Source organism: Vulpes lagopus, chromosome 7, assembly GCF_018345385.1.
Source record: "Vulpes lagopus strain Blue_001 chromosome 7, ASM1834538v1, whole genome shotgun sequence".
In the NCBI taxonomy this organism is placed as follows: domain Eukaryota; kingdom Metazoa; phylum Chordata; class Mammalia; order Carnivora; family Canidae; genus Vulpes; species Vulpes lagopus.
In genome coordinates this window covers 33,081,228-33,095,320 of record NC_054830.1, presented here as the reverse complement: position 1 = coordinate 33,095,320, position 14,093 = coordinate 33,081,228, and the positions used below count along the sequence as shown (strand labels likewise).

Below are 14,093 nucleotides of genomic sequence, written 5' to 3'. Positions count from 1 at the left end.
CCCTCACTTTATTTCCAAAATCCAAATCGACATGTCTGAGTGCACTGCCACCCTCAGAACTAGCCAGTCTTTATTAAACTAGGCCTTTTAGTAGGCCTAAAAGTATATAATTCTGAGGAAGACAAAAGGAATTGCACTTCTGATCAGTATATGGCACTCCTTGAGCCACTAGCTAACATATTCTTCAGTGTGGGACTGCTGAACCAATTAGGTAAAAACATTTGGTAGTGGAATATACATTTAAATTTTTGATAACTCTAAATCAGTGGTGCTTAAATATCACTGAGTACCAGAATACCTAGGAATTTTGTTTAAAATGCAGGGTTCCAGGGCTCCTGGGTGGCTCAGTCAATCCAGCATCTGCCTTCAGCTCAGGTCATGATCTCAGGGTCCTAGATCAAGTCCCACGTTGGGCTCTCTGCTCAGCAGGGAGTCTGCATCTGTCTCTCGCCTCTCTCTACCCCCACCCCTCCCCACTGCTTGTTCTCTCTCTCCTACTCTCAAATAAAAATCTTTTTAAAAAATAAAATAAAATGCAGGGTTCCGGGTGCCATCTCCAAAAATCATCATTTGTAACCTGCCCAGGCAACTGAATCTAAAGTAGGTGCTCTCTGGGCTGCACTTGGAGAACTACTATTAGAAGCTGTCAGAAAAGTATCTACAAAACATGATATGATTTATTTCCTAGCTTTCTCAATCCCAAATTAGAATGTGGCCAAAAAGGATAATCAACCTGCATCTATGTATATAGGGACATCCACACATCTGTCACCCATGCACACATTAAATTCAGAGTGGCTGCATTAGGCTGCAACGAAATGTCAATGTTCTTTTATTTCTGCAAACAATATGAACTTAAGCCAAAAGTAGGATAAGACCTAGGAAAAGTAAAATCTTAAAGACTTAAAACATCACTATAGCTGTAATGTTACAGCATCTGCTGTATTAGAGTAAACCTGCCCCCAACCCTTCTGATCTAATTACAGATTCTACTTCTCACAGGGCTTCTTCTGTGTCTGATGAAAGCTGAGCTGCAAAATAATTGAGGCAGGGATTTAGAGATTTGGTGCAGCAAACTTCCTAATAAAAATGGCACAAAAGACTATCTTACTGTTGTTACATATTAAATCTTATTTGATTGATTTTACTGTATTCTAAATTACAAACATAAGGTAGAAGGTTGTAATTATAGTTTTATTGATTCATCATTAAGTTTTAATCAAGGTGCTGCTACAGGGGATGGTTATTAGGGCACTGTGCTTTTCTTTCTTTCATATACTTAGAAGTGCTACAACAAAGCAATTGTGGACACAAAGGATACCAACAATAACAATATGTTATTGTTTCTAAGAGTCTATTAGCAAATTAGCAATCTTCTATCAAAGTATGTGTTACAGAACAATGAGGGAACGAAACTATTTCTTATTTTCTCTAGGTCTCTAAACCTTTCTGACCATTGACAGCTTTAAATGTTTCCAATTGCTCTTTATTTTACTCATGAAAATTGCTTCTCCTAAGTTCTATTTCTTTCTCTTATTTCTAGCAACCACACCTGTATGAATCTGAAACCAAAGATCTTCGATCCATGAATCTGAAACAAGGTACTAAAATAGGAAGGCAGTATATACATTTCCCAAGCATTTATTGAGAAAATAGATACTGAATGGCTTTGGTAAGTATTTTTAAGAAAGTATAAAGATAGTGGGGTACCCAGGTGGTTCAGTCCAAGCATCTGCCTTTGGCTCAGGTCATGATCCCATGATCCTGCAATCAAACCCACTGTAGGGAACTTCTGAACAGGGAACCTCTGCCCCTCCCTCCACTCATGCATGTGCTCTCTTGCCCGTGTGTTCTCTCTCTCTCAAATAAATAAATAAAATTTAAAAAAAAAGGGCGGGGGGGGACGCTTGGGTGGCTCAGCAGTTGGGCATCTGCCTTTGGCTCAGGGCCTGATCCCGGAATCCAGGATCGAGTCCCACATCAGGCTCCCTGTAGGGAGCTTGCTTCTCCCTCTGCCTGTCTCTCCCATGAATAAATAAAATCTTTTTTTTTTTTTTAAAGTTGGTTAAGCATCTGACTTTGGTTCAGGTTGTGATCTCAGGGTTCTGGGATCGAGCCCCATATCGGGCTCCCCGCTAAGTGGGGAGCCTGGTTCTCCCTCTCTCTCTCTGCCCCCATTTGTGCTATCTCAAATGAATAATTAAAATCTTTAAAAAAAAAAAAAAGTACAAAGATAACTGGAGCATCATAATCAACATTTCCACACACCCTAAAAATCTTTTCAACATAGGACACTGTAACTAAATTTAAACTAAATTTAAAATCAATCAAATACCATCAAGATAAGTCTCACTTGTGAAGTCAATCTACATACCCACTACTGATTGCTTCTCTTTTTAAAGTTCTCCAGGCACTACAGAAACTATAAAAAGGTATCTGACATTAGCCCTTACCATCTAAGGGATCACAGAAATCCTGAGAGACGTAATAAAAATATGACTATCCCAGAACTGTTTATCTCTAGGGTATAAACACTTGTTTCCTAGCTCACATTTACCTACCCCGGCTCCTACACCCTAGAGTTCACACAAAGAACACAATGACAAAGGCTTCAGTATTCAAATTGAAGAAAACCAGAGCACCTGGGTGGTTCAGTGATTCAGTGTCTTCCTTTGGCTCAGGTCATAATCCCACGGTCCTGGGATCGAGTCTCCCATCGGGCTTCCCTCTGCCCATGTCTCTGCCTCTCTCTGTGTCTCTCATGAATAAATAAATAAAATCTTTTAAAAAAAATTTTTAAGAAAGCCTATCCTTTGACATGGCAAATTAGCTTTCAGGCAAGATGGCCCCATGTGAGATGAAATAAGAGGCCAGGTTCTTTTTGCTGCCTGTTTTCAGCAAAATGCTATAAAATATAAACTAAATACTGAATTTATGAGAATATTTCAGCTTAACCAACATGCAATTCGAAAATAATGAGGCAAGAGCTGTCACAAGGACAGTTTCACATTCTGAGAGGCACTGAAACTCTCATAACTTGTTATTCTTTTATATACTCAAAAAATACAGCATATAATGAGGTTCTAAAATCAGAACATAATCACAGAAAAAAATCTAAACCTGGGATAATAGGTTAAAGGATTGTTTTTAAATTAAGTATAAATTGCTTTTAAATTGCAGTTTGAGCTAATTTTCCAGTACACTTCAAGCACGGGAGTTCCTACTTCGAGTAAGAGTAGAGGGAATGAAAATGTCCAGAAATTCTATGCAAAATGTTCATGCATTCAATTTCCTGGAGAGACAGCCAATCATTAGATTCCTAAAGGGGTCCATGGCTCATGAAAGAATTACCACTTGTGTTCCCTGCCACTCAGAAATCAATACACTCACTGCTGGTCCCATCACTTTTGTAACTTCAATAAATCATGAAAGCAATTTTTTAAAAAATCCAGACTTAATTTGGGTTCTGAAAAATCTTTTTTTTTTAAGATTTTATTTATTTATTCATGAGAGAATAAATGGCAGAGGGAGAAGTAGGCTCCCCTCGGGAAGCCCGAGTATTATACATCTGAAACTAATATGACACTGTATGTTAAATATACTAGAATTAAAATTCTTAAAAAAAGAAACTCATTTTACAGTAATGAAAATGTATGGGGTTTTATATATCCTAGATACAAGAAAATAAATTTTTAAGACACAAAAATAACAAAGAGCAGAGATCATCTTTTGTCTTTATCAAACATCATAACCTCAACAATTCATATTATCACACAGAGGGATACTGCTTTTCTGTATAACAGACTTTTGCCCATAATTCCTTTTCTACTGGATTTCCCAGATATAATCTGATATGTTTTCATCAACTAAAATGATATAATTAACTTGACTATATATTTCTTTTAAATTATCTTAACATTTCCCAATTCCTGCTATGAGGCCCGTTCTACCTTGATACCAAAACTAGCAAGACACAATAAAAGGTATAGACTTTTATCTCTTATGAATAAAGAAACAGAAGTCCTCAGTAAACAAAACCTAGCCCTAAGTAAAAAGTATTATATACAACGATCAAGTGAGATTTATTCCAATAATGCAAGAGTGGTTTAATGTTTGAAAACCAATTAATGTAATACAGCATATCAGCAAAATAAAAAACAAAAGTCTCATGATTACCTCAATAGATGAACAGAAACATGGACAAAATGCAACCTTCACAATGTAAAAGAAAAAATTCATCCAACAAACTAGGAACAGAAGGCAACTTCCTCAACTTGATAAAGAACATCTATGAAAACCTCACAGCTAACATCATACTTAATAGTGGAACACTAAGACCTCCTTCCTGAAATCAGAAAATAACGTAAGGACTCACACTCTTGCCACTCCTATTCTACACTGTACTAGAGCTTCCAGCCAGGTTAATTAGGCAAAAAATAATATTAAAATAGAAGGCATAGAGAGTGAAAAGAAAGAAGTATAACTACCTCTATTTGCAGAGAATATGACCTTATGTATAGAAAATCCTAAGGAATCCACTAAACAGCTTTAGAACTGATTAATGAGTTCCCCAGAGTTACAAGATCAATATATGAAAACAAAATCATTTCTACATGTAGCAATGAACTAATGGAAAATGAAATTTTATTTTTAAAAGATTTTATTTATTTATTTGAGAGAATGAGCAAGCAAGAGAGAGAACACAAGGAAAGGATGTGAGGTACAGAGAGGCAAAGGAAGAAGCAGACCCCCCACTGTGCAGGCAGCCCAATATGGGGCTCCATTAAAGGACTCCAGGATCATGAAGGCAGACACTCAAGGCAGACACTCAACCAAGTCACCCAGGTGCCCCAAAAATGAAATTTTTTAAAAATTTCCATTTAGAATAGCACCAAAAAGAATAAATGGAATAAATTACCAAGAGGAGTATAAAAGTTATACTCTGAAACTGCAAAACGCTGTTTAAAAAAATTCAGTAATACCTAAATAAGTAAAACACCACATATTTATACATCGGAAAATTCAGTATTTTTAATATAGCAACTGTCTCCAAAATTGATTTGCAGATTTGATGTGATCCCTATCACAATCTAAGTTGCCTTTTTTACAGACATTGATAAGCTGATTCTAAAATTCACATGAAAATGCAAGAGACCAGAATAGGCAAAACAATCTTGATAGAAAAGAACAAAGGTAGAAGACTCGTACTTACTAATTTCCGAACTTAGCACAAAACTGCAGTAACCAAGACTATGTGGTACCGACATAAGGACAGACACAGATATCAACACAACAGTATTGAGAGAGGGACTGCCTATCTTGTCATTGCTTTCCAAGTTTATTCTACTATGATCAGACACCAAATGATCTGTACAACCTTGTCTTTACACTACTTGTGAAATTCACTTTGTTGTACTACTGGTTCATACATTTTTATTCATGTTCCAAGTATGCTAGAAAAAAGTAAATAATCTTCAACTCTTAGGTGCAGAGCTCTACACATATCCATTAGCCCCATCTTGTCATTCTCTTGTTCAAATCTTCTATGGTCTCAATAAATGTTTCTGCCTGTCTGGTCTTAAGATTTTTACAGATAGAAGTTAACATCTCCAACAAAAATTATAGTTTTGGTGGGTGGGAGGATGGGTGAAATAGGGAATGGGATTAAAGAGTACAATTATCATGATGCGAAAAATTAAATTTTAAAAAATTACATTTCTAGCCATTTCTCCTTGTTCTTCTGGCAATCTCTCCTTTATATTTTGAGATTATATCAAGTTTATTGCATCTCCCAAGAGAATTATTCCTTATATCACTATATGATAGTCTCTTTGTTTTTTGGCTTTCAGTGATTTTTTTTGCCTGACACTAACATAACTCTATCAGCTCTTCTTCAGCGATAAGAATAAAGAATTATTATAGGTGTAAACTGTAATTGTGGGAGCTGATTAAGCAGGTTATGTAGAATAGTCACTTCTACATCTAGTATTAGGACAGAAATCAGAGGGCAGGCAGGGGGAAGGATGAAATGATGTGAAATGGGGAAGGACAAAGGATAAACTGACCCATCTGTTTCTCACCAACCTCACTGATGTGGGTGACTTGTAGTATAAACTAGCATTCTTCACTGCAGAGCCCACACATCTGTCTCAGAATTTAGAGAAGCTGAAGGATCCAGTAGGAAGTTCCAGTAGGAACTGGAGAGGCTGTAGACCAGATTCTAACACCAACCTTGTAAGCATCAACACAACTATTGCTTCATTTCCACCTTTCAAATCTTGTGCTAGTTTCTCTTATAGCCAGCATAACCTGGAATGATCCTGGAAAGGGAGTTCTAAGAAATAAGAGTTCCAGCTCAGTTATGTTGACACAACACAAAGCCATCACAATATGCATGGATATCTACTTCCATCTTTTTTATTTCATTCTTTCTGTATAAATATGTTTTAGGCTGTCTCTTGAAAATAGCATATTGCTGGATTTTTCTTTCATTCTATCTAGACTCTATCTTTTAACTATCGTATTTAATCCATTTACATTTATTGGTGTTTTAGACTTTCATAACTTATAAGAATTATCTTTTAAAAATCAAAATATTATCTGCACCAAAGATATATGCATGGTTTCTGTAAGTATTTTACACATATAACTTGTTACTTACCACTTCTCCAGCAGAGGCAGCCAACATATGCTTCACAGGCATTAAATATGAAGATGAATCAGTGTGCAAAAACCATTTCACATATTCATAGGTGATAAAGAAAGCAGCAGCTGAAATTTAAAACAAGCCAGTCTTTCAAAAAGTTTAAATATATATTCAAACTGTTAAGAAGTAGATTTTTCAAAAAAAATTTACAACACTAGTTATTAAATTGTAAGAGATAACGATAATAGGTGAACACATACTCTTCCTCCCTGCCCCACTCTTGCAGAATTTACTTAGCCCATATTATATGCCCAATCCTGGATTTATAAAAATGCAGAAGACATGCTCCTAGTTCTGAGGAAGCCTAACAGCGAACCTAGCATTCATCATTTTGTAGTAATAAGTCACTTGATATTTTTCTAGTAACCATTCTAGAATAAGATACAAATTTCTGTGATCCTAATTACTGTTACATAAAACAGAACAATCAGCTATGCTGATTTATAAAGAGGTTAAGACTGAAAATATATACTTTAAATAAAATATCTATTTGATAATGTTTTATTGCTGTTCACTCAAAATAACTATGGCTACTTTTTGCTATATCATCTCACCTTTACATCAAGGAAATAATCAACTATTTAATTACAACTGAAAATCAAATCTCAAAAAAGCTCCCACTATCACCACAAACTTATCTTAGGCACAAGACAGCTTTAAAACCTGCTATGTACTGTTAATCAAAAGATGTTTATCACTTTCTTAAAAGATAAGGCATGAAAGATAAATGAAAGACACATTCGTCTTTTGAAGGACATTTGAACAAAATCATAGTAAAGTCTAAAACACTTAGAAAAAGAGCTTCATACTGAAAAATCAGTTCTACATTGTTAAAGTCAACAAGCCTTTAAACTCTCCTCAGGCTGCTAACAAATAGAAACACTGGGCCAAATGAGGACTCCTGTCCCTGAAGGAGTAATGACCAATGCAAACAGTTTTACATAATTAACATAGGTCCTTAATCCCACAGTGGTTCTCAATAAGTCTTTCCTTACTTCAGCATACTCACTAAATGTACAGTTAGAATTTCCTTAACTGCAATCAGCAGTAAGTTCCACCTGTTACACATTTCACCCTCCCACCCAAACCACAGGGGAAGGAAGAAAGTGCTACAAGTTCCTAGGTTTTCCTGGTTAACCATTTCAACCTGCTCAGATTATATTGCCACTTTTGTGATACACAAAATCTTCTAGAAATGTAAATCCTGGGATGCCTGGGTGACTCAGCAGTTCAGCATCTATTTGCCTTCGGCTGGGGCATGATCCTGGAGTCCTAGAATCGAGTCCCACATCAAGCTCCCTGCCGGGAGCCTGTTTCTCCCTCTGCCTATGTCTCTGCCTCTCTCTGTGTGTCTCTCATGAATAAATAGATAAAAATCTTAAAAAAAAAAAAAAAAAAAGAAAGAAAGAAAGAAATATAAATCCTACGGGCACCAACTCTTGATCTCAGGTCTTGATCTAAAGTCAAGAGTTCAAGCCCCACTTTGGGCTCCATGCTGGGTGTAGAGCCTACTTAAAAAACAAAAAACAAAACAAAATGAAATGTAAATCCCAAAATTCTCCAGATGACACCCAAGAAAACCCAACTAATTAGAAATGATGTCACAAGGTTCCAAGTGAGGCTCTGGACAAGTTACAACAAAGAACAGAAATTGGGCTGATACCTAGGTCTCTTCTAGCTTTTTAAAAACAAAAACCTATGGTTTTTCTACATTCCCTTCTAAATTGAAGTAAAGAACCTGAATAGGGGTCTTCTGTCTCCTCCTTTTTCAACCCTTAGTCCTCTTCTTCCCCAAGTCTTCACCACTGCAGAATACTGCAGTCTCCCCTTATCCACAGGGGAGGGCTCCAGCGCGGGACTGACATGATGGATAGTACACCCTATACATACTACATTTTTTCCTGGACATACATATCTATGCCAAAGTTTAATTTATCATTTAGGCAAAGTAAGAGATGAACAACAATAATAATAAAACAGAACTATAACAATACACTGTAATAAAAGTTATGTGAATGTGGTCTCTCAAAAATATCGATACTGTATTCACCCCTTTTTCTTGTGATGATGGGAGATGATAAAAGGCCTATGTGATGAGATGAAGTAAGATGAATGATGTAGGTATGTGACATAGTATTAGGCTACTACTGACTTCTGATGATGCATCAGAAGGAGGATCAGCTGCTTCTGGGCCACAGTTCATCACAGGTAAGTGAACCGCTGAAAGCAAAACCACGGATAAGGGGGGACCACTATATGTTCTCAGAAAAGTCTACAGCCATGGAATGTTACATTGGTGTATTGTACCCGGACTAGAACCTTAACAAAGAGTTAAAGAAGAAAAAAAAAAAAGGTGCCACATAGGAAACTTCTATTCAACCAAAATTTACAGAAAATAACAAAAAGGCCATTTCTGAAACACAGGGACTTTGACTATCTACCCAGCATCATATATCTGCTGATGTTCTGTGGATGGGGGGGAAAAAAAAAAAACAGAAGTAGAGCAAGAAAAGCATTTTCTCACAAATGCAAAAGTTCAAAACCACATGTACATTAAATCCCGCTGGCAAGAATCTAAAATAGTCCTGTGAGCCTAAAAGCACCATGTACTCCATGGAGTATTGCAAATACTACCATCTACCAACACTAATTCCTCTGTGAAATTTGTAAGAGAAAAAGAACTTTTAGAATGATCAAGGAAGGGGATCCCTGGGTGGCGCAGCGGTTTGGCGCCTGCCTTTGGCCCAGGGCGCGATCCTGGAGACCCGGGATCGAATCCCACGTCGGGCTCCCGGTGCATGGAGCCTGTTTCTCCCTCTGCCTGTGTCTCTGCCTCTCTCTCTCTCTCTCTCTGACTATCATAAGTAAATAAAAATTAAAAAAAAAAAAAAAAGAATGATCAAGGAAATACCATAAAAAGTTTTTGTTTTGTTTTTTTAACTCCAATGCCCAGGCCACACTTGAGATCAGTGAAATCACGTCTCTGAAAGTGCAACACAGGCATCGGGACTTTTTTCTTTTTTAAGATTTATTTATTTACTTATTCATGATAGAGAGAAAGAGAGAGAGAGAGAGAGATTGGCAGAGACACAGAAAGAGAGACAAGCAGGCTCCATGCCGGGAGCCCGACTCGGGACTCCATCCCAGGACTCCAGGATCGTGACCTGGGCCGAAGGTCGGCGCCAAACTGCTGAGCCACCCAAGGATCCCCATCAGGACTTTTTTAACCTCTTCAGGTGACCACATTATGATCAAATCTAGGATCACTGGGGATCCCTGGGTGGCGCACCAGTTTAGTGCCTGTCTTCGGCCCAGGGCATGGTCCTGAAGTCCCGGGATTGAGTCCCACATCGGGCTCCCTGCATGGAGCTTGCTTCTCCCTCTGACTGTGTCTCTGCCTCGCTCTCTCTTTCTCTCTCTCTCCTCTCTGTGTCTCTCATGAATAAATAAATAAAATCTTAAAAAAAAAAAATCTAGGATCAGCTGCATCTCTCCCCCATGAAGAACTATACCTGACAGAGGTGCTCACTAATAACTTGCTACAATTACTAAAAGTATTTAGACAAATGAAAATTGAAGGATAACCTCAAAGCCAGTTTGCTGTTCTAAGGGCTACTAGAGGAGGGGGAAGAAGAGAGAAAAACCAAACAAGCAAAACACTATTTTCTCTCTGTACTACCAATCTTTATGTGAATACTATGTTCTGGATGAACATAAATGAGTATTTAAATGTCAGGTGAACATGAAAGAATTACTCAGGAATTATCCCAAGAAAAAAGAAATCAAATTCCAGAGTTTAAGAATCTCCTAGAGGGCAGCCCTGATGATCCAGCAGTTTGGCTCCGCCTTCAGCCTGGGGTATGATCCTGGAGACCCAGGATAGAGTCCCAGGTCAGGCTCCCTGAGTGGAGCCTGCTTCTCCCTCTGCCTGTGTCTCTGCCTCTCTCTCTCTCCCTCTGTCTGTCATGAAGAAATAAAATAAAATCTTAAAAAAAAAAAAAATCGGGGGATCCCTGGGTGGTGCAGTGGTTTAGCGCTTGTCTTTGGCCCAGGGCGTGATCCTGGAGACCCGGGATCGAATCCCACATCAGGCTCCCGGTGCATGGAGCCTGCCTCTCCCTCTGCCTATGTCTCTGCCCCTCTCTCTCTCTCTGTGTGACCATCATAAATAATAAATAAAAAAATAATAATAATTTTTTTAAAAAAAAGAAAAAAAGAAAAAAAAAATCTCCTAGAACCAGAGGTTCTATAATTTTGTGTGTGTGTGTGTGTGTGTGTGTGTGTGTGAGAGAGAGAGAGAGAGAGAGAGAGAGAGTGTGTGTGTGTGTGTGTGTGGTGTTTGTTTGTTTGGTTTGCTTCAGAGTGCCACTGAAAGCATCAGTAAGCAAAATGAGATAAGTATCTGAAAAAAGTACATCAACAAATGGATTAAATAAAACAGATTATATGGATTACAACATAAGAGCGCCATAAATCATATAATGTGACTCCAAACTACAACAAAAGCAAGACACCTAAAGGAGATATCCAAGAGGAGGTTAGTGGAGTTGGCTGCATCATCTAAGAGCAATTTAGTTAAGACAGAAAAGGTTTAAGGCCTCTTAGGTTCATGTGCTCCAAAAGAATCTCCAAGGCAGTAGTTATTAAACTCAGCCTCATACTGCAATCACCTAGGAAGTGACTAAACCCCCTGATACCCAGGCAAAGCCCAGACCAATTAAACTTAGGGAGCTGATACAGCCATCAGTATTTTTTTTAAAGCTTCCCAAGAGATTTCAATGTGTGGACAAGGGTGAGAACCACTGTTCTGAGGTATGACAACCAATATTAGAACAACATTTTCAAGATTCTAACTGCGAATTTTAACAAGAAAAACCATTTTAGAAAGATTGCATATATTGTTGACAAATACAGTGGAATGGGATCTCTAGCACTAGCTGATACAAAAGCAATGGGTTAATGAATAGAAAATAAATTCAAGAGATAAGCTACAACACATGAGCAATTCTATGTGGGGTAACATCATATACCATCCTGGAGATAAATCTCATTATCTTGGCTTTCTGGCAATGAGAATATCAATATAATTTTTACCATTAGGAAAGGATCCAATAGCAGCAGAAGGAACACCAGCATATATTCCACGAAAACCACCAGCCTTATTAAATCCTTGTGGACTCTGCAGCCTGGTTTTAATGGTATCCAGAGGAAATAATATCAAGTCAACAGCAACACCTGCTACCCCACCAGCCTTAAAAAAAAAAAGAAAAGAAAAGAAAGGAGGTTACAATTGAATAAGCTCTCTGCCATTTGAGGTAAGGATAAGAAAAAAGTAATTTTTAAAGCCTATTTCTCATACTGATCAGTCCACAGCTTATTTGGCAAAGTCAAAGGAACTTCTACCTAATTTTATAGATTTTCCTGGGGAAATAACCATTGTTGTGCTATATTCTTAAATTGTAATTTAAGTACATTTTTATTTTTAAAATGAATCAAATTAAATTTTTAATACTTCCACATGGTTCAAAAATAAGCAAGCAATCTCAGGTTAAGAGTTCAAAGTCTCTTTCCCTAGTATAATAACTCAGGTAACCACTTCTGCCAGTTGCTTACTGTATCCTTCTGAAGTTACTCTAGGTATATATAAACAAATGTAAATACATATATTCTTTAAAAGGTATATACAATATGTACTGTACTGCACATCACTTTTATTACTTAATTTATCTTGCTGATCTTTCCATATCAACCAAATTATTGTATTTTTGTCTTTTTAACAAATGCATAGTAAAACTGAAGACTTTTTTGGGGAGAGACTTCCACCCTGAGATAGGTAATGGTCCTTGGGAATCTAGATCTGTATTTTAAGATCCATACATCTAAGGACTCCTGTGGTATTCACTCTCCTTTATGTATATTTAAAAATTCCTTGATAATTTTTAAATTAAGTAAAAAAAATTTGAGAAAAAAGAATTACAAAGAGAAAAAGACTCAATATGGTTGCTATATAATAATTTTAATGAATCACTAACTTTTCTCATCTTTTGGATTTTGAACATGAATGTATTATCTATTCAAAAGGTAAAATATATATATATATTAAAACTACATATTAAAAACTAAGATACAGAAAAATAAAATCAGTATTATTCAAACATACAGGCAAAGTTCAAAATGATGTACTGTTTCCATCCTTTGGGTACACAAAATGCTCTGGCAGTACAAAGCTTAGTACATAGCAAACACTCTGCTCTACTTACCACTCACATAAAACCAGTGCAAGAGTTCACCACAACAATGAAATTACTCTGATGAGAAATCCAGTAATGAACTAGGACAGGTACATAATTAAAAACTATTTTAATAGAAGCAGGAAAGTACATTGCCATAAATATTAATACTGTACTATGTGATCGGCCTGAGAGACATGAAACCTTTGAAACCTCAAAGACCACAAAGGTCTACTCTGCGAATGACCTAAAAAGATGTCACCAAAACAACACAGAGATATGCCAGAAGAAAACCACAAAGAATGACAACTGGGATTTCTTTCTGGAAATAAAGACAGCCTTTTCTAAGTCACTGGAATATGTTCGTAAGTAAAGTAGGAAAGTTTAAAAAAAAAAAAAGAGTCAATCTTTTTCAATATTATTCTCAATTATTTTTAAAGGATTTTGTAAAATTCAGTACATAAAATATTGCTCATGCCTCTTCATTTTTTCAAAACACAAGGAAAACAAAAATCCCACTGGAGAAGTCTGATAGGACTAGATTCTTTATAAACACGCTGCATTTCATTCTAATTTTCTCTTTAATCTTAAGAGAGGGTTCAGAGAGATGCTATCTACTGCTAAATTTTAATCAATAAGTTAATTAGTCTTTTAATCTATTTGGCTACTTTGCATGCATTGATTCTCTAACCCTTCTTTCATCAGAATTCTTACCTTCAGAGAATAAAATAACCAGATTCAATCTGTTTATCTAGTAAAACACGAATCAGAAGTTACTAATTGCTTTTGCAGATTTCAAACTTCTGTAACTCAAATGTCATTTAAATTCATGAGACTGAAAAAAGTTGAACAAAACAGCTAATAAAAAATAGGAAAAAGAAAAAAAATACTGATATATTTTAGCCACACAGCAACATATTTAAGATTTAAACAAAAACTTTTGGGACTGCTAATTTTACATGTAATACTGTTATGCACATAATTATATTCAAAATGCATAAGCCAACATCAGTTGAATATAAGGAACTCCGTCAAATTCTTTTATTCTTTGGTCTGAGAAACTTGTTTTATTTATGATCATTTATCAAAAAGGTAGGGAAAGGGGTGCCTGAGTGGCTCAGTTAAGTCTCTGGCTCTTGGTTCCAGCTCAGGTCATG

At 36.6% G+C, this 14,093-nt stretch overlaps 1 protein-coding gene across 6 annotated transcripts in view; it reads right to left on the bottom strand.

Annotated features, from left to right (window-relative positions):
- The window catches only part of SLC25A26 (solute carrier family 25 member 26), a 129,146-nt gene that overhangs the window by 103,637 nt on the left and 11,416 nt on the right, over nucleotides 1-14,093 (bottom strand). For all 6 annotated transcript variants that reach the window (XM_041761188.1, XM_041761185.1, XM_041761186.1 and 3 more), the window contains exons 2-3: nucleotides 11,801-11,957; nucleotides 6,662-6,771 (exon numbers count right to left, since the gene is read on the bottom strand). In XM_041761188.1, the coding sequence (XP_041617122.1) occupies nucleotides 6,662-6,771; nucleotides 11,801-11,957 (267 nt within the window). The remainder of the gene's footprint in view (nucleotides 1-6,661; nucleotides 6,772-11,800; nucleotides 11,958-14,093) is intronic.